The 27,525-nt window shown below is 42.9% G+C and overlaps 1 protein-coding gene across 4 annotated transcripts in view; it reads left to right on the forward strand.

Moving 5' to 3' along the window:
- Window positions 1-21,554, forward strand: part of LOC127410842 (carbohydrate sulfotransferase 15-like) — a 38,909-nt gene extending 17,355 nt beyond the window's left edge. For 2 of the 4 annotated variants that reach the window (XM_051646048.1, XM_051646049.1), the window contains exons 2-8: window positions 13,810-14,660; window positions 15,079-15,418; window positions 17,004-17,147; window positions 17,619-17,775; window positions 17,999-18,158; window positions 20,331-20,478; window positions 20,916-21,554. In XM_051646048.1, the coding sequence (XP_051502008.1) occupies window positions 14,232-14,660; window positions 15,079-15,418; window positions 17,004-17,147; window positions 17,619-17,775; window positions 17,999-18,158; window positions 20,331-20,478; window positions 20,916-21,100 (1,563 nt within the window). In that variant the 5' untranslated portion in view covers window positions 13,810-14,231 and the 3' untranslated portion in view covers window positions 21,101-21,554. Of the gene's footprint in view, window positions 1-13,809; window positions 14,661-15,078; window positions 15,419-17,003; window positions 17,148-17,618; window positions 17,776-17,998; window positions 18,218-20,330; window positions 20,479-20,915 lie in introns of those variants that run through there. The other 2 variants (XM_051646050.1, XM_051646051.1) reach the window with 2 other exon arrangements.
- The last annotated feature ends 5,971 nt before the right edge of the window (window positions 21,555-27,525 follow it).

Raw genomic sequence — 27,525 nt, forward strand, 5'->3', positions numbered from 1 at the left:
AACAGAAATACACTACAAATTAAAAAATATTTCTATAGTATTGTAATCATATTACTTAATGGATTACTTTTTTGAAAAAGTAACATTTCCAATTAGTTTACTTTTCAGTAACTTAAACACTTTTCACAAACATTTGGTTGTCTCTGCCTAATAATATCCTTTGATATCAACCAAGTATTTTTTTTTTATTTTTATTTTTTTTTGCATTTCAGTTGTAGGAAATTTGATCAGCACATTAATTGGTGAGCCGACAACAGGAAATCAGAGATATTTCATGCATTAGCATTGTAAACATGGCATAATAAAGAAATAAATTACTGTTCTTTAGAAGTTTTGTCACTCTCTATTAATATGAGTTTATTGCATTGAAATATTACCAGATATGTGCATAAGTTGGGTCCTATCATTAATGTTGCTGTGCTGTTTTCAAAATGCTTGTGTTTAGCATTTTCTTCATCATAGGTAAACACTTCAAAACAGCTGCAAACTAGGCCACTTTTCCCTCTCCTTGTAAGAGATTGGTACAATGTGTGTGTGTGGGGAGGTTGGGGGTTGGGGAGAAGGATGTGACAGAGATTTTACATTGTCAAGAAAGCTTTGAATATTTGACTTCAGTGGATATTTAACCAACTGAGTTCTGCACACATTATTCTGTTTGTTGTTATCAGTATACACTAATATAACCGACTGATGGTGTTTTAGATTTGAGCTTCTCTATCTGTTTCTATCAGCTGCTGCATTCATTAATTTCCTTACTTGTACTGACTGTGGAAAAGATGTTATCTCTGCATGTTTTCCCTCTATTGACATTGCACAAATGTTAAGTGTACTTGTGGTCTGCATCAACAGTGTGTGTGTATCATGTGTGTGTGTTTCTGGGGAATTTAGATCAACTAAGGGACAATTTTGATAGCCAGTGTGGGTGGCACAAAGATGTATGTGCTTTAGAATTATATTTATACTGGGAGTGTGTCAGGGTCAATGATTTGTGGTAGTGGATCGGTACTGTGCTGTAAAACTGTCCTGCAGCACTCTCATAAAGAAAACAGAGAGGACCATTACAGTACGCTACCTGACACGAAAAAGTCCTCCAAGTGTTACTGTGATAGTACCTTGCAATAATATATAGGCCATTACATTGTCCAATAGATTGCAAAGAATAGTGCTATAGTACAAAATAGTAAAAAAAAATCAAAGCTTTTTACATTTCAGGGCACAGTGACGCTGATGTGGTTTACTTCATTTTCTTTATGTTGATTGACAACTACAAGTAAGCCATTTGTTGGTTGATTCCCCCAAAAGTGTAAATTCTGTGGCTCTGTGATTTCAAAACATGTTTGGGCATTCTGACCAATCCAAAAAAGCAACATTGGCTCGACCGATGGCATAAGTTTGGGGTGGCACAATCAGTTTATCGACCAATGGCAGATGGGGGAAGTGTTCAGAAATCATGTTCAAAAACATTCATTATTAGTGAGCTTGCTAACCCAAACATCACTATTACTATTGCTCATACAAACCCCTAACCTGCCGTATTGAACTTTGGTGCATAACTCGCACTGTTTGAGCTACGGACATTTATGATTTGAAGTTCCTAATGCAAGTTCGGGAGGAGCTTGTTCATATAATCCCATTGATCAATCACTTTCAAGTGCTATATAAACTGTAGCTCGTCTACCTCTCCTATGACATCTTTCGAGCATCTGGTTACACCCATACAGGAAACCATGTCCGATTATCTGCAGCAGCATGACTCCGGCCATGAAGATGAAATCAGCATCTTTCCTTCCTCTCCTTCGCTGATTCCGGATTCCATCCAAGCATCACCATCTTTATCCTCTACGAAGAGGCTGTATAAAGCATCATTCCCCCTTTCCTCCCAGACCCCGTCCAAGGAGGGCATATTCTCCTCCACCCGAGAGGCTCCAAGCTCAACCGATTGAGCAATCTAGCCCTACTCCCCAGTTTACAATCCCTCTAAACTCAACAACTAATTACATCGCTCCCATAGCCAAATGGACAGTAAATGGTCTGCGTCATGCTTTAGCAGCCTCAGATATCCATTTGTCCCGCAGATCCACTAAAGCACAGATGCACAATTTGTACGTCACCACTAAATGCGGCAACTCTGTAATCCAACCACCCGATGTTACTCCAGAATCTCTTCAAATATCAGCTAAAACTTCCATTCACCGCTCAGCTTGGGCCTCCACAGCCATCAAAATGGTCACTACTTCCTCACAACAAACAGCAAAAGCTCACGCTCAACCTCTGCTCCAATCAGATGAAACCCCGCTGTAGCATCATAGCGCTCCTCCCCCACAGGTTGTCTTATCTTCTCAGTTTCCCCTTTCCTCTACTCACCTCCAAACCTTGACGCTCTTTCCACGGTATTCTACCAAAGTATTGGCATCTCCAATACCCACATACCTCCTCAAACGGCCCTTGCAAGCCCTTTTTCCTATTTTTCCCTTGGGCTAACCAAATGTTGCCTTCCATGGCAGCACCTCTCCAATATTTTTCTCATCCAAATTCCTCTCTTCTTCTTTCTCGCTCAGGAGCAGATCCAAGTGTGAGGCTGCCTCCGCCTGATACATCTGCTCCTCTTTTGTCATCTAACCACTTTATTCCAACTGCCTTCCCTCAGCCTCACTCATTATCATATGGCACAGACCCAAGCATGAGGCTGCCTCCGCCGCCAGCTTCTGCCCATATCTTTCCTTCTTTTCCTAATACTCCCTTCCCAGCTCCAACCCGTTCAGCCATATATACACTCTCTTCAGCATCTGCTTTACCAGCCCCTCCTCATGCCCCGGTAATAGATCCTCCACAGGTTAATCCAAGTATCCGTGCCAAAATTCTAGCAGAAATTCAGAACATTGGCACCAGAGACGGACCCCTTCCCAACGCCTGTGCTTCCCTTTTCAGATTTGATCTTCCAATAAATCATCCCCTCAACTACTTGCATCATATTTTGACCAAATCAATATTTCACGCTGTCTCCCTCAATTCTCTTCAGATCTACTGGACTTCCTGGAAAAGCTTCAAGCAGTTTCAAAGTCAACACAACTTACTTTTCCCCAATTTATCTCTACTCACAATCTCTTCTTTCATTTAATTTCTGTCTCATTTCAAACATATCATGCCCAGGTCAGTAAAAACGTACCTCTGCAGTATTCATTTTTTCCATAAATTAATTTACGGTCACCCATGCCCAGAAATAATGAATCCTCAAATCTCCCTCCAAATCAAAGGCATTCAAAAAGCTCAGCCTGCCCACCCAGATGCTAGACAGCCCTTAACACTCGAAATCCTGGGCAAATGCCTATCCACCCTGCGAGCAGGGTACCGCTCTCCTAACACAGCCATAACCCTCGATGCTATGTTCATTCTAGCTTTTTTCGGGTTTTTGAGATGCTCCGATTTACAGTCACATCAAAATTTTATTCCAATGTTAACCCTAAAATCTCTGACCTAAACATTTTGGATAACGATACCATTAGTTTTTTCATCAAACAAAGTAAAACAGACCAGTCAAGACACAGTCACTTCGTCTATATTTTCAACTTACCCACACCCATCCAGCCGTTTCAGTCTCTCTCCTTCTATTCTTCATACAGGAGAAACAGAGCCAGGATCCCCCTCGATCCTCTCTTTATTGATGACTATAACCAAGCCGTTGTACGGCCAGATTTAAATCACATCTCTTTCTCAGCCCAGTTACAATCATTACAATCACTAAACCATGTAAGAACTTCCCGTGGGCGCGACCAGCCAAACATCCAAGCATTAAGAATGCCCATCTGTCAGTCCTATGGTCAAGACAGTCAGGAGAAGCAACACTTCTTTTTAGTCCACTGCGTGAGGATGCCTCCGCAATTAGAAATATTTTATCTTTTCAGATCATTGAGTGAGGATGCCTCTGCAATTAGAAATATTTCATCTTTTCAATCCACTGCATGAGGATGCCTCTGCAATTAGAAATAGTTTATCCTTTCAGACCACCGTGTGAGGATGCCTCCACAATAGAAATATTTTACCTATTCAAACCATTGCATGTGGATGCCTCTGCAACTAGAAATGCTTAACCTATTCAGACTATCGCATAAGGTCGCCTCCAAAACCAATAATAATTGCGCGAGGATGCCTCCGCAACAGGACACGTTATTTTTCAGACCAATGCGTGAGGATGCCTCCACATCCAGAAATGCTTAATCATTAGACCATTGCATGAGGATGCCTCCACAACTAGAAATGCTTAATATATAATTTACCTGTGGGAAGATGACGTAGTTCTTGCTATTATCGATCCTCCTCCGTAGCCATGGTCGCCCAGCTCGTTCTTGGGGGGATTTAATATTCCCAAACTCCTATTTTCGTCTTTCTCTTCGAAGTCCGTTCAAGGTGCACTGTCCTCTAATTGTTTTGGGGGGAATCTAAAAGCTCTGTTTTGATTCAAGATTCAACTCAAAACACGGACAGCACGCCAAATTCGTTTACCATATTTTGATCTAAGATTATATGATCAAGTGAACTCATGAATTGAAGTTCCTAACTCAAGTTCGGGAGGTGCTTGTTCATATAATCCCATTAATCAATCACGTTCAAGCTCTATATAAACTGTAGCTCTCCTACCTCTTCTATGATGTCTTTTGAGCATCCCTCCTCCTCCCCATCTCCACCTTTAGCCAGTCCATAGTTCCACGTACACGGGGGGAATCTAAGAGCTCTTTTTTTATTTGAGATTCAACTCAAACACGGACAACATGCCAAATTCGTTTACCATTTTTCGCTCTAAAATTATATGATCAAGTGAACTCGTGAAACCTTAAAAAATGCATCACATCATGTGATCCCATGTTTAATTTTCAAATGGTGCACAATAAAATGGGTTAAATATGGATGCTAACAGCAATTATCAGGATCCAAGCAGTTTGAAAAAGTGGAAAAAATTACTGCCAAATTGGAAAGAAAAGATCTGTCAGGGGTAAATTAATTTAATTACTAAGGACTCTAGATACTTTGTAGGGATTCTGACCGCTATTTTGAGTTCTCTGAAAAATCTACTTTTTCAAAATCTTCCAAGACCATTGGTCCGATTCACACAAAACTGTGCATGTAAAATCTAGAGACCTTCATGACAAAAACTTATCAAAAGAAATAAGCCAATGAATTTTATTGTTGTGGCCCAATTCAGGGATCAACTTATACCTTCTGAATGATTTGTAAGGGAAGAGAAATCATAGAGAGTTGGTGATGGGCTCTTTTGACTTGGGACAGGAATCAATCACCTAGCAACCATACAGAACACTCTAACAAAACCCAGAAAACCCTGCAGCCGCTTTACAATGCACTAAACACACATATGGTGAGGCTAGTGCTGCAGAAATTGCACAATTCACATTTAAGGAGATTTGTATTATGTGGTTGGGCGTTTAAGTATGTCAGCGTTGCATAAACATGATCAAAAGTATCAATAGGCATGCACTTTGTAGAGCTCGTCACCTGTTGTTTTGATTGGCAGGTGTAATGAAGGGGCTTCTCAGTAATGATTCATGAGCTGTGAACTGCAGTGACATTCCTGCAGTGAGTGCTCATTTTATTGCTAACGCATTCTCACGATGTCCCAGTCTTTTCCTCTACTTCTGTAAAATTCATAATGAAGACAAGCTCACAGGTAGCTCACCTCCCCATACTTAGAGCTGGGTTTGTTATTTTGAAATGTATTTAAAGTGACAGCACACGTCAGCCAAACTCCATGCTAAAGTCATCAGAAATGTAACGCTTATTCTTAAAATAGATATCAACACTGACAACTTTGCTACGGTTTACCTAAAACTTTTTTTTTTCAATACAAATAATGAGACCACAATTATTGCCAATCAAAGTGACTCACACACACTATCTGTGATTATGATGTAATTTAAGGTCGGCATACACATACAAGCAGTCAATTTTCCATGGCAACACAGATCAATGACACCTTCATCTCCATGGGAACGCACATGTCCTCCTTTGACTACCTTCCCTCTTTTTTCTTGCTCTTTCATTAATCTCTGTTCATTTCTCTGTCTTTGTCTTTCTCTCTCTCTCTCTGATTTATTCAAAACACTGTTTTCATGTACAAATAGGAAATTATCTATAATTTATGAGCCTCACATCTATATATTAGTTCAACATGGATTTCAGCGGTCTGTGTGGGCTTTGCTAGAGCCACATTTCTGTTAATGATCTCCCCAAGGTAAATTAAACCACAATTAGGTGGTAAATAACAGCCCTGAACTGTCTGATGAAATGATGAAGAACCCAAACCCTCTGCCATAGGACTTTGTAGACCCTTTAATCTGCCAAAGTAAAATGAAGAAACCAAAGATGAGCAAATAGATTTTTAGGTTTTTAAAAGCCCTGGCCTAGAATTTCCCCAACTCTGCATATTCAGCAGTAATGTTAGTTCTACCTTGAGGAAAAAATGCTTTAGTTGTAGTTAATTTTTGTGTAAAATTTTTACAAACAACCATCTTAAAAGGATATTCCAACTCCAGTTCCAGCATTATAGCATTTCTTTAATTATAATCATGAGTTCCCTATCTGTCACTCACTCAACCAAGTCTAAAAGGCCAATGAAAATTGGTGAGTGGTATTTGCATGCCACTCCCCTGGACATACGAGTATAAAAGGAGCTGGTATGCAACCACTCATTCAGATTTTCTCTTCGGAGCTGAATGGTCATGCTCACTGAGCTGAATTCCCACGACTGTTCATTCACCTCTGCTGGATCTGATGGTGCATTTCAGCGGCTTCTCCCTCCTCTGCACTGGTGCACTGCAGAGGATGCCCCTGGGCGCTTCGGCAGAAATAAAAGAGTATATTTCTCTAAAAGAGCAGCACACACGGAACGTCTTTTTAAAGACGCGTCTTTTTAAAGATGCCTTTCCTTTGTGTGTTATTCCTTGTTGCGCTCGTTATCTCTCGCCCTTCTGTCTTTCTTGTCTGGGCACTGCTCACGCAGAGACAGCATTCGTGGATGGGTCATGTATTCATTGCGAGAACATGTCCATGGCAGTGATGCGGTCACGGCTTACCTTCGTAAGAAAGCAAGTCACCCCAGAGGCTCCCCGCCTCAGTCCTTCTACCTACGGGTTTGAGGCCAGCGCGGCTAGCACTGGGGGTGATTTAGGGACTCCAATGGGACCGCCTCTGCCGGGTATCGCCCCGTGGACCTCCCATTCCCCAGCACGCTCGTCTGGCCCGATCGGGCTTCCGGATGAGTCCGCCGGCTCGTCTCACAGCGAGTTCGACCTCTTATTCGGAGCCCACGAAAGTGATTAGCTCTCGAGCGCAGCATTGGAGAGCGGAAGCCTCAGCTGGGCTCCTCCCTTCAAGTGCGGTCGCCCAGTCACAGGCTGACGCGGAGATGACGACATGCTTTCCCGGGCAGCCGTGAGCGTCGGGCTAGAGTGGAACCCTCCACTCTCCCCTGAACCCTCCCGGCTCAATGATTGGTTCCTGGGCTCGCAGCGCCGCTCAAAGCCACACCCTGCCCCAGTTCCTTTCTTCCCGGAAGTGCATGAAGAGCTGACAAGGTTGTGGGAGCCACTTTTTACTGCCCGGTCCTGATCTTTCAGCTTCCCCGCCCTCACTACCCTCGATGGTGGGGTGGCCAAGGGCTATTCGGCAATCCCCCGGTGAATAAAGATGATCACGGTGCACCTATGCCCGCAGAGCGCCACCACCTGGCGCGGGTGCACAAAGCTCCCGTCCAAGGCCTGTAGGTTTACATCATCTCTGACGGCCAAGCACCACCTTTTGCTCAACCTGGTCGAGATGGGAGAGGCCGACAAGCACGGTTCCTTGCTGGCCCCATTTCCCAAGTTGGCCAGTCCGGCGACACCGAGGACTTTGCCCAGCAGTTCTCAGTGGTAAAGCAGCAGACGGAGGTTATCCGGCACATCCTGCCCCGGCGCGGCTCAAGATCCTGCACCCGTCTGCTCGTCGCCAAGGGTGTCCCCCTGCGGCCCGGCCCCGGCGTGGAGCCCACCACAGGAAGCAGACGCCCGTCTGCCAAGAACCCGCGAAAGGCCTCGAAGCACCCCTGAGACAGGCGACCCAGGGACGACGAAACCTGCTGCTCTGGAGCTGGTAAGCAGACCACTCCATCCCCCGGTCGAGGGCCGGAAGGAGAATCTTTTGTTACGTTTGCATTTAATTGCGTTGCATGCCCAAGTGGCTGCAGTACCCAAGAGTTCAGCAAGAGTGGTTTCCTTGTTCCCTGGGTCACAGATCCGGTGTGCACGGCTGTCATCACGACCACCGTCCACCACTCTATTTGGCAGGTTTGGCGCTCCAGCGGCGGTCTCCCCGCCCCTGATCACCCAGCTGTGGCACAAATCCGCCCCAGATGTGACAGTCTCCATGGGTCACGAGGACAGGCCTCTTCCTCCCCCATCTCAGGCTGTTCCGGGGGTGGTCACAAGGAGCCAGGTAAGTACTTCGATGTCCCTGAACTCAGCACAGCCACGATATAGTGTGGCACCTCAGGCTCTGCCCCGCCGCGAGGCCCCACCCGCCGGTACATCTGACGAGATTGTCCCTCCGGCCGAGATGAAGAAGGGGTTTTACAGCCCCTACTTCATTGTACCAAAAAAAGGCGGTGGTTGTGGCCAATCTTGGACCTGCGAGTACTGAACCAGGCTTTACACAGACACTCTAGCGAGCGTCCGGCATCAAGATTGGTTCGCACCGGTAGACCTCAAGGATGCGTACTTCCACATCTAGATTCTACCTCGCCACACACCCTTCCTGCAGTTTGCATTCGAGGGTCGGGCGTATCAGTACAAGGTCCTCCCTTTCGGTCTGTCCTTGTTCCCTCGCGTCTTCACGAAGGTCACAGAGGCAGCCCTTGCCCCGCTAAGGGAAGTGGGCATTCGCATCCTCAACTATCCCGACGGTTGGCTAATCCTAGCTCGCTCTCGGGATGTGTTGTGTGCACACCTCAGCACCTCAGCCGGCTAGGGCTTCGGGTCAACTGGGAAAAGAGCAAGCTCCTCCCGGTTCAAAGCATCTCTTTTCTAGGTTTGGAGTTGGACTCAGTCTCGTTGACGGCGCGCCTCACGAACGAGTGCGCACAGTCGGTGCTGACCTGTTTGAAGGCGTTCAAACAGAAAACAGTGGTTCCACTGAAACTCTTTCAGAGGCTCCTGGGGCATATGGCATCCTCAGTGGTGGCCACCCCGCTCGGGTTGATGCATATGAGACTGCTTCAGCACTGGCTTCGGACTCGAGTCCCGAGATGGGCATGGCGCTGCGGGACACATCGCGTGGTCATCACGCCGGTCTGTCACCGCCACTTCAGCCCTTGGACCGACCTCATGTTTCTACGGGCAGGCGCTTCCCTAGAGCAGGTCTCCAGGCACGTTGTGGTCATGACAGATGCCTCCAAAACGGGCTGGGGTGCTGTTTGCAATGGGCATGCAGCCGCCGGCTTATGGACGGGCCCACGACTGCATTGGCACATCAACTGGCTCGAGTTGCTGGCAATTCTGCTCGCCCTGCAGAGGTTCTGGCCGTTGATCCAGGGAAAGCACGTGTTAGTTCGGACAGACAACACGGCGACGGTAGCATATGTCAACCGCCAAGGCGGTCTGCGCTCTCGTTGTATGTCACAACCTGCCCACCGTCTCCTCCTCTGGAGTCAGCAGCACTTCAAGTTGCTGCGAGCCACTCACAACCTGGGCGACCTCAACACTGCAGCGGACGCGCTGTCATGGCAGGTTACCCTCAGGGGAGAGTGGAGACTCCACCCTCAGGTGGTCCAGCTGATCTGGAGTCGATTCAGACAGGCACAGGTAGACCTGTTTGTCTCCCAAGAACCCTCCCACTGCCCGCTCTGGTACGCCCTGACCGAGGCACCTCTCAGCATAGACACTCTGGCACACAGTTGGCCCCCTGGCCTGCGCAAATATGCATTTCCCCCAGTGAGCCTACTTGTACAGACTCTGTGCAAGGTCAGGGAGGACGAGGAGCAGGTCGTCCTAGTAGCACCCTACTGGCCCACCCAGACGTCATTCTCGTACCTCACCCTCCTCGTGACAGCCCCCCCGGCGAACTCCTATGAGGAAGGACCTTCTTTCTCAGGGATGGGGCACCATCTTGCACCCGCAAACAGACCTCTGGAATCTCCATGTCTGGCCCCTGGACGGAACGCGGAAGACCTAAGCGGTCTACCACCCACGGTGGTAGACATGATCACTCAGGCTAGGGCCCCCTCTATGAGGCGCCTATATGCCTTTAAGTGGCATCTGTTCACTAAGTGGTGTTCTTCCCGACGGGAAAACCCCCAGAGATGCGCAGTCGGATCAGTGCTTTCCTTCCTGTAGGAGAGGTTGGAAGGGTGGCTGTCCCCTGCCACCTTGAAGGTGTACGTTGCTGCGATAGTAGCACACCACGACACAGTGGACGGTAAGTCCTTAGGGAATCACCAGGTTCCTGAGAGGCACCAGGAGGCTGAACCCCTCCAGACCGCGCCTCGTTCCCTCATGGGACCTCTCTGTAGTTCTTCAGGGTCTACAGACAGCCCCCTTTGAGCCTTTGCAGTCAGCCGAGCTTAAGGCACTCTCCTTGAAGACTGCCCTCCTGAATGCACTTACTTCCATCAAGAGGGTAGGAGACCTGCAAGCATTGTCTGTCAGCGAAACATGCCTGGAATTCAGTCCGGGCTACTCTCATGTGATCCTGAGACCCCGACCGGGCTATGTGCCCAAAGTTCCCATGACCCCTTTTAGGGACCAGGTGATGAACCAGCGAGCGCTGCCCCAGGAGGAGGCAGACCCAGCCCTGTCATTGCTGTGTCCAGTGCGCGCTTTACGTATCTATTTGGATCGCACGCAGAGCTTTAGGATCTCTGAGCGGCTCTTTGTCTGCTTTGGTGCACAACGGAAAGGAAGTGCTGTCTCCAAGCAGAGGATCGCCCACTGGCTCATTAACGCTAACATAGCTATGGCATATCACGCCCAGGACGTGCCACCCCGGTAGGGCTACGAGCCCATTCTACCAGGGGTGTAGCGGCCTCCTGGGCCCTGGCCAGGGGTGCCTCTCTAACAGACATTTGCAGAGCAGCGGGCTGGGCAACACCCAACACCTTTGCGAGGTTCTACAACCTCCAGGTGGAACCGGTTTCATCCCGGGTAGTGGCACGCAATACAAGCGGATAAGCCTGGGATAGCCAGCCGCACATAGTGCCTTTCACCTCCTCTGAGCTGAAGATGTGCGCCATTAATTCCCTGTAGTGTTCACAAACTATGTTCCCTGGTTGACTTCCTCCGAGCCCTGTGGCAGTCGAGTTTTTGGAGAGACTCGCTACCGGCCCAGTACACGTGCTAACTAAGAGCGCTGTTCTGGGGTAGGTGCTCCGCATGTGGCGGTTCCCTGTAAGGTAACCCCATGCGATGTATATCTTCTGCTAATTCGTTTCCCTGTTGGCAAACTGCGTCTTCCTTGGGCAGAGCCCCCTCTGCCACAGTCTCCATGTTTGTAGTAACACCTCCCCCGTTGGGTAGGATCTACCATGAGTCTTCCCCACATGACATACTTCCAACATAGTTTGGCAAGTCCATGTGATGTATTTTCCACTTAAATACATGTCGGCCTGGTGCGCTGGCTACGAGGCACACAGTTGTCTGCCCGTCACACACCGCCAGTTCACATAACACAGTTCAGCCAGTTGCGGCGTTTCATATAGGGAGCCCTAGTGTCACTACATCGACACAACGTCGAGTAAGTGACAGATAGGGAACGTCATGTTTACTTGTGTAACCTCTGTTCCCTGATGGAGGGAACAAGACGTTGTGTTCCTCCTGCCACAACGCTGAACTACCCGCTGAAATGACCGGACCTTGTCTCAGCTCCTTAGCATAAAACTTGAATCAGTGGTTGCACACCAGCTCCTTTTATACCCATATGTCCGGGGGAGTGGCATGCAAATACCACTCGCCAATTTTCATTGGCCTTTTATCAAAGACCAGAGGTGTCTCGAGCTTCCAAGAGTGACTCCTAGTGTCACTATATCGACACAACGTCTCGTTCCCTCCATCAGGGAATGGAGGTTACACAAGTAACCATGACGTTTTTGTGTAAAATGTCCAGAGAGTGGCACCAAAAGCGAGTTGTAAAGCGCATTGTTTTTAATTGTAAATTATGTAATACAGTCAACAGGAATGCATATTATAATAACCATACATCGTAACCCAAACCCCAACCATAAACCTAATCATCAGTGGAGCAAAAATGTAATCTTAAAATGCAACCTCTGAATGGCACTCATCATGATTATATAAACACAATTTCTTCCTGGTTTCTATGGGATCAGAACCAGTGTCTAACATGCTATCAGTTGTGCCACAGGCATTTTAATTGATGAAAAGATTTGTGATGGTAGATGCCACTTGTCAGTAACTCAGCAGAATGGGATCCATGTCATAGTACCGGTTCATTTGATAGCAACATGTTGTGATCATGTTGTTGCTAGTGCCATGCTTTACCAGTTGAGCTAAAAAATGTATCACAGTTTTTGAAACAGTTAACGTTTCCATTATGTAGTTGAAATAATAAAGTGCCCCTGAATGGTCCAACAGATGTCAGGGTATTGTGTTGTGTCTTTATTGTGTGTTTGTATTGTTGCCAAGAATGAAAGAAACAGTCATAAAGAAAGACAGAGAGACAAGGTAAGAGAGTGAAAGAAGAGAGGGAGTGGGGGATGTCAAATAAAAAATGAATCTATTAGCCAGCAGCTGGTCTGCTCTGATCTTAATTTAGCATGTCCTGAGGCTATCATGTCTGAATGGATTACACACTAAACTCTCCAAAACACACATTACGCAAAAACACAGTGGACACATACATACCCACACATACACCATATGCCACACACACTCTGTGGCCTGTGTGATCTTTCTGCCATCCTTTCTCTGGTGCTGATCCAAACCCCATCGTAATGCTATTGGCAAGTGTGTGAGACAGAAACAGATTCTTAAATATTTCCGACACCCCACTACCTCAAACCCCTTTTATATCTGTGTCAGAGCCAGTGCCCAATGTGGAATAATTCTGCACATTTTCAGTAAAGAAAAGGTAGTCCTTGGGACAACTGTTCCTGTTTTTGTTGGATTGCACTGCTTCTTTATCCACTTTATTTTCCCTATCTGTCTAAAATAAAATTAATTCCATAAATATTATATGTGTGAATTGATTGCTATGAATTGTATTCATTATATATTTATAAAACTTTTGAAAGTTACATCAAAGCCAGCTTGTTTTGCTATAAAAATGCTGAATTAAATATAGTTCACCAGAAAATGGAAATTCTGTTATCATTTACTCACCCTTATGTTGTACCAAACCCATTTGACTTCCTTCCCTCACTGGAACACAAAAAGGAGATGTTAGGCAGTATGTTAGTCTGTTTACAATAAACATGAATGGTGACCGAGGCTGTCATTCTGCCTTACACCTCATTTTGTGTTCCAGAGAAGAAGTTTGGCACAACATCATGGTGAGTAAACAATGACAGAATTTAAATATTTTGGTGAACTATCCTTGTAATTGGCTTTTGATGTTACATAAAAAATGTTCTCATCAAAAGTTTACATACTGGTTCAGGCTGCTTAGTGCTGGACCAGCATCCAAACACAACACATGCTGGTGACCAGCAGTGCTGGTCTTTTCAAAACGGGAGACCTAGATGAGACTCAAATCAATGAAATCTCTTTGGTATAATGGCTTTGTTTGCAGTAACACTCTTTTCCTTTCTTACAGGAATAGTCCATTCTGAGATCTGAGCTGTTGAATGGCCGTTTGTGACCTTGACAACATCTGCGTTTTGTTTCTGTGTTAACCCTGCTGCCTTTGTGTTATCTGTGGCAGCTAAATTAAAGGAGTGCTCCGATCATCTCCCACACATCTTGCCCCTCGCCACACGTGCTGGAAACCCGAGCAGTCAGCTTGCTCATTCCACTGTTTGTCTCTCCGCCCACAAGCACCCTATTAAAAACAATGGCCTGAAGCCACACAACATCTGCTGTATGAAAGATTGTGATTTAATTGGCAAAACAGGGCTCTTGTGGGTTATGCTGTACTTCAGGCAAGCGATGTACATGTGATGGGGCAAACTTCTCCCTACAATAACTCACATCAATGGGACTCACTTTATATGTGAAGCAGATACAATTAACAGAAAAATGAACCAGAAGTATGGGCTTCTCAGTGCTCCTTATGAAAAACTGGAGCCTGCATTTCTCAATCTGGACAACAGGTGGACAAAGGTGTGGACTATCATAGACAACAACAGAGTGCAGCACCAAGCATGGGGCCCCTCGATGCTTGGGTCTGTACGGAAAGTCAAAATTTTAACCTTCCTTTTTGGGCTTATTGTCACCATTTTCATCATGGCTTCCTACATCTTGACGAGAGACCAAAAGGGGCTCTTTCTAACTCCATCACCATTTCAAATCACAGTATTGTCTCAACCAACACATATGGCCCTTGATATGTCCACAGTTACAGACTACACTGTTGTGAGAGAGGTTGTGCGAAGCATTGTGGCCAAAGTGGATTTTAGCCGTAAAAGGGTGCCTGACCTTGGAGAACTTAGAGAGAAAGAGCCACAGGTGTGTGCATTTGAATTATATTGTTAAATAATAATAAAAAATAAATAAAATAAAATAAAAAAAATGAAAAGCAAACATTTTTATTCTCATTGGCAGAGTTTGGGGCTCAAATGTGAAACCACATACTGTGTTTTCATACATTATGATAATGCCAAATGCAATGAATGGTCTGCTTAACTTGTGTAGAATTTGTGTAGAGATTCAATGAGTTTTGAAGGATGGAAGATTTGCAAGTAATTTTACACTTACAGTTGGAAAATTAACCTATATTCAAATTCTGATTTCAATTATTACACATTCATGTTATATATATATATAATGTATCAAAAGTACATGACCTCATAAATAATTGTTTTACACTCTTACAAGTAACAGTTTGCTAGCAAAAACCTTCTGTTCTGCTCTTTCTCCTTCCCAGATATTTTCTGCAATTCCTCACAAATTTCTTCCCTATCTCAAGAATCCTTGCTGGTATGAAGAATTTTTTGGGAATATTACAGAAGATCCCTATGGGAAAAACATGTATGCTCTATATTCAAAGCGCTTTCAAGCTATTTATGACCACCTGCGCAGAGCTTTTCCGATTCACCTTCACCAGCATGCCGGGAGACGTTACCGCCTGCGTTGCCTACCTTTTTTTTACATTATCGGCCAGCCCAAGTGTGGGACCACGGATCTCTACGACCGGTTACGGCTACATCCTGAGGTCCATTTCACCACTATGAAAGAACCACACTGGTGGACGAGAAAGAGGTTTGGTGAGTTCAATGGATTTCGGATTCCACTGTGATTAAGAAATCTTTAGTTTAAGATGTAAATTCATGCAACATGACACGGAAATCAATATATTGCTTCCGAAAGTTCATGCTCTCTGAAATCAGCCATATTCAGTCCAGTTACTGACAAGTGCCATCCCCCATTAGACATTTTGCATCAATTCAAATGTGATCACATTTCTCTCTAGTGCTTCTTATAGCACATTGCGTGAGCTCATTGCTCCGAGACGCTGGTTCAGGACCTGTGGGAACCAGGAAGTAATCATGTACACATAAACAATAGTGAGTGTGCTTCGGAGGTTGCAAATGAAATATTAACTCTACTAAAAGTTAGGTTTAGGTTTGGGTTTGGGGACTAGAATTAATAAAATATGAATTTCTTGTTGAATATATTACACAATTGAAAACTAAAAATACAACTCACTTTTAGCGCCTCTATGTGGACATTTCCCTCAGAAACTGAAGCTTACATGTGCCTATGACCAGCGAAGCATCACCCCTCAGCTGTCAATCAACAGCTAAAACAAGAGTTTAAATTTTGCCGGTTTCGAGTGGCTTTAAAAGGAAATACCCGTCCGATTGGAAAATTTGAAAAAGCAGATATGCCTACTGTATATACACAAGCATGAGAACTTCATGGATCTTCTTCAGTATGGCTGAAATCAACATGCAGCGAAACTTATGAGAACCACAGACATCAGCAGATCAGGTTAATACAGGTAATCAGGGCTGGATTGGTAATCTGGCATACCGGGCATTTTCCCGGTAGGTCGACGCACTGTGGGGCCGATCAGGGGCAGACTGGCCATTGGGAGAACCGGATATGCTGAAGGGGGCAGCGATATGCAGAAAAGGGCAGTGACACAACCTGCCCCCACCCCCGCTCAACAACTTTTGGGCCAATTTCTATGTAAAATCCCGGGCTGATTTTTCATTCAAGTCCACCCCTGCAGGTCATCCACTGCAGGTAATTCTTGGAGAAATAGTGCACCATTTTTTTGCACTTTCTTTGTCTTTTCTGACTTTGTTGTGCTTTCATGTCATGCAGTATCACACTGACCTAGTGATCGATTGAGTCCCTCCCCTCCACATCCGATCACAAGTGGTCACAGGAGACGCATTTAAGCGACTAGGTGTAAAGAGCAATGTGTCTCACCTGACCAGGTGATCGGATCACCCAAGATGCATCTTAATACCAGGTGTAAATGGTTTCTATATGTTCAACAGCACTTCCAGCTTCTTCCACCGGGGGGCGGGGATTAAAATTTCAGTAAGCATGGACCGATTCTAGCAGCAAAACGTATGTTGCTGAATTCACAATGCGATTCAGTCTGATTCATGATGCTGACTAATTTATTCCCTTTTAAGTCAATAAAATTGTCCTTCATCTCTGTGTTGCTTCCATTTTCTTGTTTTGCAGAGCATCTGCTTAATTTACACAAATCACTGGGTTTTATCTTGTTTAATTGATTACACAATTACATTTCACAGTTACAGCAGCCCTCTAATTCAGTTTCAAGCTCATTTACATCTGATTTTAATCATACTTTGTTTCCCCTGGTTTTAGGTATCATCAGGTTGAGTAATGGTTTTCATAACCCATACCCACTGAAAGATTACCTAGATCTCTTTGACCAAGCAGCCAATCAGATTCAGGATCTCTTGATTAGCAACTCCTCGAAAAGCCCCACAGAAGTTAACATCATAATTGGTAAAGTTTTTGCCTTTCCTAATGCATTACTAAATATCAGGGGTTTTTTTTCTTTAGTTATTCAGGTATCTCAAAGAATATCAGTGTAGATAAAAGTGTGTTTTCATTGGCCCTTCTGTTTTGATATTGTATTTGTTTTAATTGTATTATTATTTGAGAAAGCTATTATTAGAATCATACCGACTAGCAAAACAGGATTTATTTTCCATTGGAGATGCTATGGTGAAGTTCTGCCCTCTGTCTTTTTTTTTTTTTTTTTTTGTATACTGAGGCCTGAGAAATTAAAGCAGCATCAAACAACCCATTTAAATCTAACCACTGATATAATTTATCTACTTATGGCTTACTAATGCAGCTTCAAATGAAATATGTAGTTGGTTGGAATGAAGCAGGATTCTCAACTGGTGCTAATAATCAAACACTTAAATGAATGTTGTGTGTAGTGACTTATTTACCTTTTTTGATTGGCAGGTGAAGCGAGTGCATCCACTATGTGGGACAACAATGCTTGGGTTTATTTTTATGACAACGGTACAGGGGTGGAGCCTCCTTTTTTGGTGCAAGACTTCATTCATGCTGTCCAACCAGATGCCAGATTCATTGTGATGCTCAGAGACCCAGTAGAGAGGTACTAATCCAATTTCATGTCCTATTAACAACTCCAACTTCAAATCAGACAAATATAATAATTAATTCATACTAGATATATTATTATCTGTTGATAATATAATAGATTTCATAACCAGTGTTATATTACCCTGTATGTGAGAAATGCACTTTAGACTGTCCTTTTATCTCTAATCATAAATTTGTGCATTATGGGTTTGTGTGTGTATTTGTGTGTGAGAGAGCAGACTTTACTCAGACTATTTATACTTTGGCATGACCAATAAATCTGTGGAGGATTTTCATGAGCGAGTATCAGAGTCGCTGCAGCTGTTTGAGGCTTGCTTGGCTGAGAGTTCCATCCGTTCCTGCATTTACAACACCACTCTCAACAACTTGATGCCAGTGAGTGTCACTGCAATATGAAATCTGACCATCTGAATTTGCATTCACTCAAATGCTATGTAAGTAATACAGGCTTGACTATATCATAAGGGTCATACAACTTATACAGTATGATTTTTTTTCTCCAATTATAAAGTTTTTATGCCAAAGTCATACCTAAACATAAACTTCAGCCAGCTGTTTCTAATGTATTCCTATGTACAATGTCACAAAGTTGCAGAAGTTCCAAACAAGACATTTTTGCAGCTTAGTTTCAATAAATGCTCTTTCTGGACTGGAAAGTTTTATGTTTTGAAATTTAAAGAATGTTTCCATAGGACATCAAGGTCTTTTATCTTAAAAGATTAAGGAATATTTGATTCCTCATGATATGACCCCTTTATTTTACAAAAAATGTATCAGATCCTTTGAAATAGAGATGGATATGTTTCACCAAAGCATCACAGTCTGTAAATCTAATTATGTCAGAGAACTGAGGGCATCTGCCATGAGTCAGATCTCATTCAGTCTGATATGATGAAATTGGTTCAGTGACCAGGTCCCTCCGTATATATAAGATAGACCCACCAGGAGTTGAGCTATTCTGGCTGTTCCACAAAGCTGTGTGGCCACGGGATGGTTCATATCTGGAGAAGTCTGTTGGAAACTGAAATCAAAGCAGTTTTAAATAAACGTGTGATGTGAATAAGTAAAAATAAATTGTCTGCTACCTTAAAGGGTTAGTTTACCCCATAATGAAAATTCTCTCGTCATTTACTCACCCTTATGCCATTCCAGATGTGTATGAATTTCTTTCATCTGCTGAACACAAACAAATATTTTTTAGAAGAATATCTCAGCTATGTAGGTCCATATAATGCAAGTGAATGGCTGCCAAAATGTTGAAGCTCCAAAATCCACATAAGGACAACATAAGAATACTCCAGACGACTCTTGTGGTTAAATCCATATCTTCTGAAGTGATAAGACAGGTGTGAGTGAGAAACAGATCAGTATTTATGTCCATTTCTTTCACTTTCTCCTTCTTCTGTTTTTGGTGATTTACATTATTCGTGCATATCGCCCCCTACTGAGTAGGGAGGAGACTTTATGATAAAAAATGACTCAAATATTTATCTGTTTCTCACCCACACCTATAAGATTGTGTCTGGACACATGGATTTAACCACTAAAGCCATATGGATTACTTTTATGATGCCCTTATGTCAATTTTGGAGCTTCAAAATGTTGGCATCCATTCACTTGCATTGTATGGACCTACAGAGCTGAAATATTCTTCTAAAAATTTTAATTTGTGTTCTGCAGAAGAAAGAAAGTCATACACATCTGGGATGGCAGAAGGGTAAGTAAATTATGAGATAATTTTTATTTTTGGGTGAATTATCCTTTTAAGCTGCAGTTTCTAGTCATGTATGTTTGATTATGGCTTGGACGAAAGCTGGCTGATGCATCAGCAAAACCTTGTCTATTGCTGAATAATAGCTGCTTACTCTGGTAATATGTACCTGTAATACAAAACCAAATTGTATTGAATTGTATTATAATACACTGTATCAAATAGTTATATAGACCAGGTATATAGACCAGAAAATATTAGAATAAGCTACGTTTAAAATTATATTGTAAACAAAAGTAAAATATGATATACTGTAAAACAGAAAATTATTGACGGATTGTCTATGTTTACTCTAACTGCTGAATGTTCTGTTGAACCTTTGGGTCCATCTGTTGGTGAACACATGAAATTGAATTCACAATATCTTTAAAATTATTTGTTTAACCAAAAGTGAGAATTCTGTCATCTATTTACCCTCATTTGATAGAAATCCATATGTAGTTTTTTTTCTTCTTCTGTGAAACACAAAAGAAGATGGTAAACACAATGTTCAGAATGAAAGTGAATGAGTACTGGGGCTGTCAAACAATAAAAAAGGCCAAATAAGCTCTATAAAGTATATTACAAAAGTGGTCCATATGACTATATTCCAAGTCTTATGAAGTTATAGGATTGCTTTGTATAAGAAATTGAACAAAATTTATAAGGCCAGCATAACTACATGTTTAATCCTTTTGTAAAATGACAAATGAATCACGAAAGTCCTAGATTAGTTCTCTGGGGAGTCTGGCACCAATGTCTGTGGGTTTTGACTGTTTCACACCTGTTTTCTGTAGGTGAGGCTTCAGGTTGGACTGTATGTCATGTACCTGCTGGACTGGCTGAGTGTTTTCAATAGGGAGCAAATTCTCATCCTACGATTGGAGGATCATGCTGCCAACCGGAAAAACACCATGCGGAGAGTCTTTGACTTTCTACAGTTGGGTGAGTCACTTTTCATGTTTCTAATTAAATGTGTATGCAAATATGTATCTGTTCGCTTAACCTCTGAAGTCTTCATAAGTATGTAATTTTAACATGCAAATCTCCCCATGTGCACGTTAGTGTTGCCAACCATCCCATATTAGCTAGGATGTTATTTTTTTCACATACATTTTCAAGTCACTTTGGATAAAATTGTCTGCTAAATGAATACATGTAAATGTAAATAAATGTATATTTCAAGGTAATATAGATCTGCCTAGTCTCAAATGTGCATCCAGTTTTCTTATGTTTGTGTCCCTGTGTGTGATTTCGAGCAGATCATTCCAATACTGCCACATTATTCCACCTCCTGTCCCATAGGTGGTAGATAGATGGCAACCCTAGTGTACTTGCACTTACATGTATTAATGTGTGTTTTTGCTTCACTGACTGTACAGGACCTCTTACTCTGCAGAAGGAAGCAGACATCACTAAGAGCCCCGCCTCCAACACCAGAAGACCAGCCAATCGTAATCTCGGCCCAATGTTGCCTATAACCAAGGAGATCCTGCAAAGCTTCTACAGGCCTTTTAACCAGCGTCTTGCTCAGGTGGTCAGGGACCCTGCATTTCTGTGGACGTAGCCCTGAGGAACAAGGATTGAACAGACATAATGTACATTGTGACAGACAAAAGAGGCTCAAATTCTTAGACTTGTTCTTAGATTTTTAGGCCTGAGCTGGGTGGCTGGTATCACCTTTGGACATTTGTATGTATTTTTTTGTCTAAGTCAATTATTTAATGTAAATTTGTTTTTTTTTTGTTTTTTTGGTTATCCGGTGCTGGACACTTTAATCAATGCACTTTGATTCTATGAACGTATTTTTGTCACTATGACCATTGAGACAATGATGTCTGAAAGTGAGACATGGACTACTATTCTAATATGACAATTTAAAGATTGCTCTTTGTTTGCCAGCTTCTATGGCTTTTTTCATGGCAAAATCCAGGCTAAAATATAATATGTAAAACAACTAAAAACCGGTACGTTAGATGTTTAAGATCCAGTTTTAATAAAAAAAATAAAATAAAAAAAAACAGAGTACAAAAGCCATCATTAACATTCTGGGAAAATGAAGCCTGATGCCACTGTAATGTAACTTTATGGTGTAATACTGTTGTGACTGTATCGAGATCAGGGCAAGAACAGATTCACATTAACTTTGATATATTCCAACTAAATTGCAACACAAAAGGTGATGTTAGGCAGAATGACAGCCTCAGTCACTATTCACTATTCAAAAAGGTGCAGTGAGGGTGAATGGTGACTTTGGCAGCCATTCTGCCTAATATCTCCTTTTGTGTTCCACAAAATAAAGGACGTCATACGGGTTATGGACAACATTAAGTTGATTAAATAATGACAAAATTTTTGGGTGAACTATCCCTTTTTAATCAGTGTACTCAGGTAGGCCTATTCTCCTTTGTTTTAAGGGATAATTTACCACAAAAAAAATTATATATATATATATATATATATAAATCTCTCATCATTTACTCACCCTCATGCCATCCCAGATGTATATGACTTGCAGAACACAAAATACAATTTTTAGAAGACTGTTAAAGAAAATAAAAATAAAATAAAAATCTGTTACAAAAAAAAAAAAAAATATATATAAACTTGATATTAACCTTCTGAAACTGTAATAATATTTTTTTTTACTTTATAAGGAATTGTTAATCACTGTAAAAATTACAGAAGAGCACATGATGACATGAAGTTCACCAATAGTGGCTCTTCCAGGAGCAATGACTAATAAACAATGCACAGTGTAACACACACAAACACTTAACACCATCAGGGTAACACATATGAAATGTAGATTATGCAGTAAACATTAAATAAACTACATTAAATATAAAACAGAACACCCCAGTGTATGTAACTGATATTAAAAATAAGAAGAAACATAACTATTCTCATAAAATATAATGAAATATGATGGGTCATGAAGGGAATTGTGGGAATGCCCAATTATTGTTTTTTTTTTACTGTAATTTTAACAATAATTTACTGTAAAAAGTACATGTACTCTCTTGTTAAATGTAATGTACATTTTTACCATTAATTATACAAGAAAATCATACTTTTTACATCTAAAAAATGTCATTTTTACAATATTTTGTTGTAAAAACTACTGTATTAGTAGAAGTTACTGTATATTTTACCTGTATATTTTTTTCTGTAGCATTTTTACAGACTTTTACCGTTAAAATTACAGACATATTTACAGTATAAAAAAATGACTTAAATATATATCTATTTCTCACCCTAACCTATCATATTGCTTCTGAAGAAAGGTATTTAACTACTAGAGTCTTATGGATTACTTTTATCCTTTTGGACCTTCTGAGTTCTGATCAACATTCACTTACATTGTGAGGACCAACAGAGTTGAGATTGTCTTCTAAAAATCTGTGTTTGTGTTCAGCAAAAGAAAGAAAGTAAGGGCATGAGGGTGAGTAAATGCAAAAATTTAATTTTTGGGGAGAACTATCCCTTTAAGTTAATGATACATTATCATCACTAGAGAGCAGCAAAGCCAAATGTTAAATAAACCACTAATCCATGTGGCATCAAGAAATTAAAATCAAATCAGCTACCAACTCCAAGAAACACAGAGGTCAAACACTTACAATCCAACTGGCATATACAAGGCAGGCCTATGTATTCTGTGAACAATAGTGCTTTTGATAATACCAGATTAGAAGAAAACATTCATGAATCAAGGAACTGGTATGACAAAACAGTTACCATATTTACATATCCCATAGAATTTATACATGTCAAAATATTTGGCAATTATTAATTAACTTAGATATTTTATTCTGACCTGCAAATTGTGTTCTCCCTTTACTGAAGGTAAACGTATACTTATTAAAAAGCTGAAAAGGAGCCAGTCTTTGATCACTGCATGGGATCAGTTTTAATAAGCTTTCACTGTTGTATGTGTATTAATAAGAGATGTTAAGGAAGCCAGAGCAATGGGGTCATGCTTTATAGCAGTGGTTTCCTCCTTTTTCTCTCTATCTCTTTTGCTCTTAAATTACCTTTTCCCGAGATCATCCACTCCAAGTGGTTTAATTATTTTTAGCTGCAACTTTCTCTCCAGTCTGACCAGTACTGATAACATTATTGATTATTGATAGGCCAAACAAATTTGCTCAAAAGATTTCTGGGTCAGAGAAAAAAATTAAATGGTTGCTGCTCACATTGACTGAATTTTATTTTTATGGCTACATTGTTTTGGTTATTTATAAGGACCTTGTCAAAACAAAATACCGATTTTTGGAGCAATAGACTTGGCATTGCCTTTTTTTCCCAATGAGTAATTCTTAGAGACATTTTTCTGATACTTTAATTGTTTTTCCATCTGTTTGATGAAAAAAATTGCAGTGTTGGACAGCAAGCAAGCATCACTTCTATTGTTTCTCAGTTGTCATGTCTTAAATAATAGCTTTACATTAGCGAAGTAGTGGCGTAGCTAGCCGTGTCCTCAATTTTCTGTTGGTTAAAAAGAATCAGATCGCTAATGGGATACTTTATAACACAGAGAACTAACAGTAGATATTTACCTACATTTGACTGAAAGCAAACCTGCAAAGTCATCCTTTATCATTTAGCAGCTACGAAGAAGCTCTTTGTTGAGTGAAACACCTACATGCAACTTGTGGACAACAACTCTGCAGGTACACTACTTTTTATTCATTTTTATTTTTTTAGCAGTAGGCCTACACGAAAACCAACACACATTGATGAAAACACTAAAAGTACCAAAAAAAGGACCACGACATAATAATTATTTTTGGACATGTACCATAACTTACTTTCTTCTGCAAAACATAAACAAAGATTTTTAGAAGAATATCTCAGTTCTGTTTGTCCAAAGAATTCAAGTGAATAAAGCACATAGAGGCAGCATAAAAATAATCCATAAGACTCCAGTGATTAAATCCATGTCTTCAGAATTGGATGAGAACAGACCAAAAAATGACAACATGTTTTTGTTTGTTTATCACCTTAAATCATCACATCAGCAGTCTCCAAGGCGATCATGATTTCAAACCCATTTTAAACCAAAAATCACCCAAAACTGATTAGATTGATTCAGAAGACTTGGATTAAACCACTGGAGTCAGATAGATTACTTTTATGCTGCCATATAAAATCCAACCATTTATGCTGCCATATAAAATCCACCATTGGTATGCAGAACCATTGTTTAGTTGGTTGACCTAAATATGTCAGCCCTTACTTTTAGCCCCTTACTCCTTTTGGTGTATCTATACTGCGGAAATTAGGGCTTCCAAAGATACCCATCATTTCTAAACCTCCTCTCTAAACTGCATTAACATTATTTAAATCTGCCTCAAAACGTCATTTGCCATTGTAGGTTTAAGAAAGATTTCCTAATTTAGAGCAAAAAGCCTTTTCAACTTTAATTTTTTTAAAATCTGGACTAGAACACAAGACTAAAATAGGTGAAGCATGATATTAAACCTTTCTTAAATGGCATAACATCAGTATACTCACAGCCTCTAATATTTGACTCACAGTGAGCTGGTTACACTCTGATGGAGTATGACACGGCAGACACACACCCCTCCACACACATTATTCATGGCTCTCTGCTCCATTATATCTAACACATTTCTCACTATGTCTGCTTGCTTCCTGTTCACCTGCTCCTCGTTGAATCATCAGAGAAATACAGAAGTGCCGTATTTCTCTGTCATCGGTGGATAGAGCGACAAACATGCATATGACTCATACATTGTTTGTCTTTCTCTTGAATCTCTCAGAGGGAAAAACATACTGTTTTAGGTAGATGGGAATCAGGCCTGGGCTTATATCTGGTTGACCAAAGGAATGTAGATAACAGTACAATTTTGATTGTCCATTTATGCGTTTGGATAGCGGTATCTCCTCAGACTGATCTCACAGTGAAATCTGAAACAGTAGATTGAAATTTCTTTAGCTAAAATCGGTCTGTGCTTACAGAAATTCGAAACACTGCCTCCAGTGGGTAAAGTGGTAAGTGTTGTTAGGCATATAGGCATGTGTAAGCTACATTTTCTGGTTGTAATGTCCACGAAGGGGTGCCAAAAGCAAGTTGTGGACCGAGTTGTTTTCAACTGTACATTAATATAGTGAAGAGGAATGTATGTTCCCTATCTGTCACTCACTCGACGTTGTGTCGATGTAGTGACACTAGGGGTCACTCTTGGGAGCCTGAGACACCTCTGGTCTTTGATAAAAGGCCAATGAAAATGGTATTTGCATGCCACTCCCCCGGACATACGGTATGCTGGTATGCAACCACTCATTCAGATTTTCTCTTCGGAGCCGAACGGTCATGCTCACTAAGCTGAATTCCCACGACTGTTCCTTCACCTCTGCTGGATCTGATGGCGCATTTCAGCGGCTTCTCCCTCCTCTGCACTGGTGCACTGCAGAAAATGCCCCAGGGCGCTTCGGCAGAAATAAGAGTATATTTCTCTAAAAGAGTATATTTCTCTAAAAGAGCGGCACACACGGAATGTCTTTTTGAAGACGTGTCTTTTTAAAGATGCCTTTCCGATTGTGTGTTATTCCTGGTTGCACTCATTATCTCTCGCCTTCTGACGGTCACAATCACTGTCTTTCATGTCTGGGCACTGCTCACACGGAGACAGCATTCGTGGATGGTCATGTACTCATTGCGAGGACACGTCCATGGCAACGATGCGGTCGCGGCTCGCCTTCGTAAGAAAGCAAGCCACCCCAGAGGCTCCCCGCCTCGGTCCTTTTACCCACGGGTATGAGGCCAGCGCGGCTAGCACTGGGGGTGATTTGGGGACCCCAATGGGACCGCCTTCGCCGGGTATCCCCCCGCGGACTTCCCATTCCCCCGCACGCTCGTCTGCCCCGATCGGGCTTCTGGATGAGTCCGCCGGCTCGTCTCATGGCGAGTTCGACCTCTTATTCGGAGCCCGCGAAAGTGATGAGCTCTCGAGCGCAGCATTGGAGAGCAGGCTTGTCCAGTCGGACGCAGAAGCCTCAGCTGGGCTCCTCCCTTCAGGGACGATTGCCCAGTCACAGGCTGACGCGGAGATGACAACATGCTTTCCCGGGCAGCCGTGAGCGTTGGCTAGAGTGGAACCCTCCGCTCTTCCCTGAACCCTTGCGGCTCGATGATTGGTTCCTGGGCTCGCTGCGCCGCTCAAAGCCACGCCTCGCCCCCGTTCCTTTCTTCCCGGAAGTGCAACAAGGTCGTGGGAGGCACTTTTTTACTGGCCGGTTCCGATCTTTTCAGCTTAAAGGCGGTCGCAGTGCACCTACGCCCACAGAGCGCCGCCACCTGGCATGGGTGCCCAAAGCCCCCGTCCAAGGCCTGTAGGTTTACGTCGTCTCTGATGGCCAAGGCCTACGGTGCCGCTGGACAAGCCGCATCTGCCCTGCACGCCATGGCTCTCCTGCAAGTCCGCCAAGGCACTAAAGGAACTGCACGAGGGTAGTTCCACCCCGGGATTGATGCAGGAACTGTGCTTGGCGACCGACCTCGCTCTCTGAGTGACAGAGGTCACGGCGCGGTCTCTCAGGTGGACGATGTCCACATTAGTGGTCCAGGAGCACCACCTTTGGCTCAACCTGGTCGAGATGGGTGAGGCTGACAGGACACGGTTCCTTGCTGCCCCCATCTCCCAGTCTGGCCTATTCAGCGACACCGTCAAGGACTTTGCCCAGCAGTTCTCGACGGTGGAGCAGTAGACAGAGGCTATCTGGCATATCCTGCCCCGGCGTGGCTCAAGATCCCGCACCCTGTCTGCTCGTCGCCAAGGGCGTCCCCCTGCAGTGACTGCACCGGCTTTGCCGCAGCCCGCCCCTTCAGCCCCGGCATGGAGCCCACCGCAGGAAGCAGACGCCACCCGTCTCACGGCCGCCAAGAACCCGTGAAAGGCTTCAAAGCACCCTTGAGACGGGCGACCCAGGGACGACGAATCCCGCTGCTCTGGAGCTGGTAAG

The sequence above is a fragment of the Myxocyprinus asiaticus genome, chromosome 20 (assembly GCF_019703515.2).
Source record: "Myxocyprinus asiaticus isolate MX2 ecotype Aquarium Trade chromosome 20, UBuf_Myxa_2, whole genome shotgun sequence".
Classification (NCBI taxonomy): domain Eukaryota; kingdom Metazoa; phylum Chordata; class Actinopteri; order Cypriniformes; family Catostomidae; genus Myxocyprinus; species Myxocyprinus asiaticus.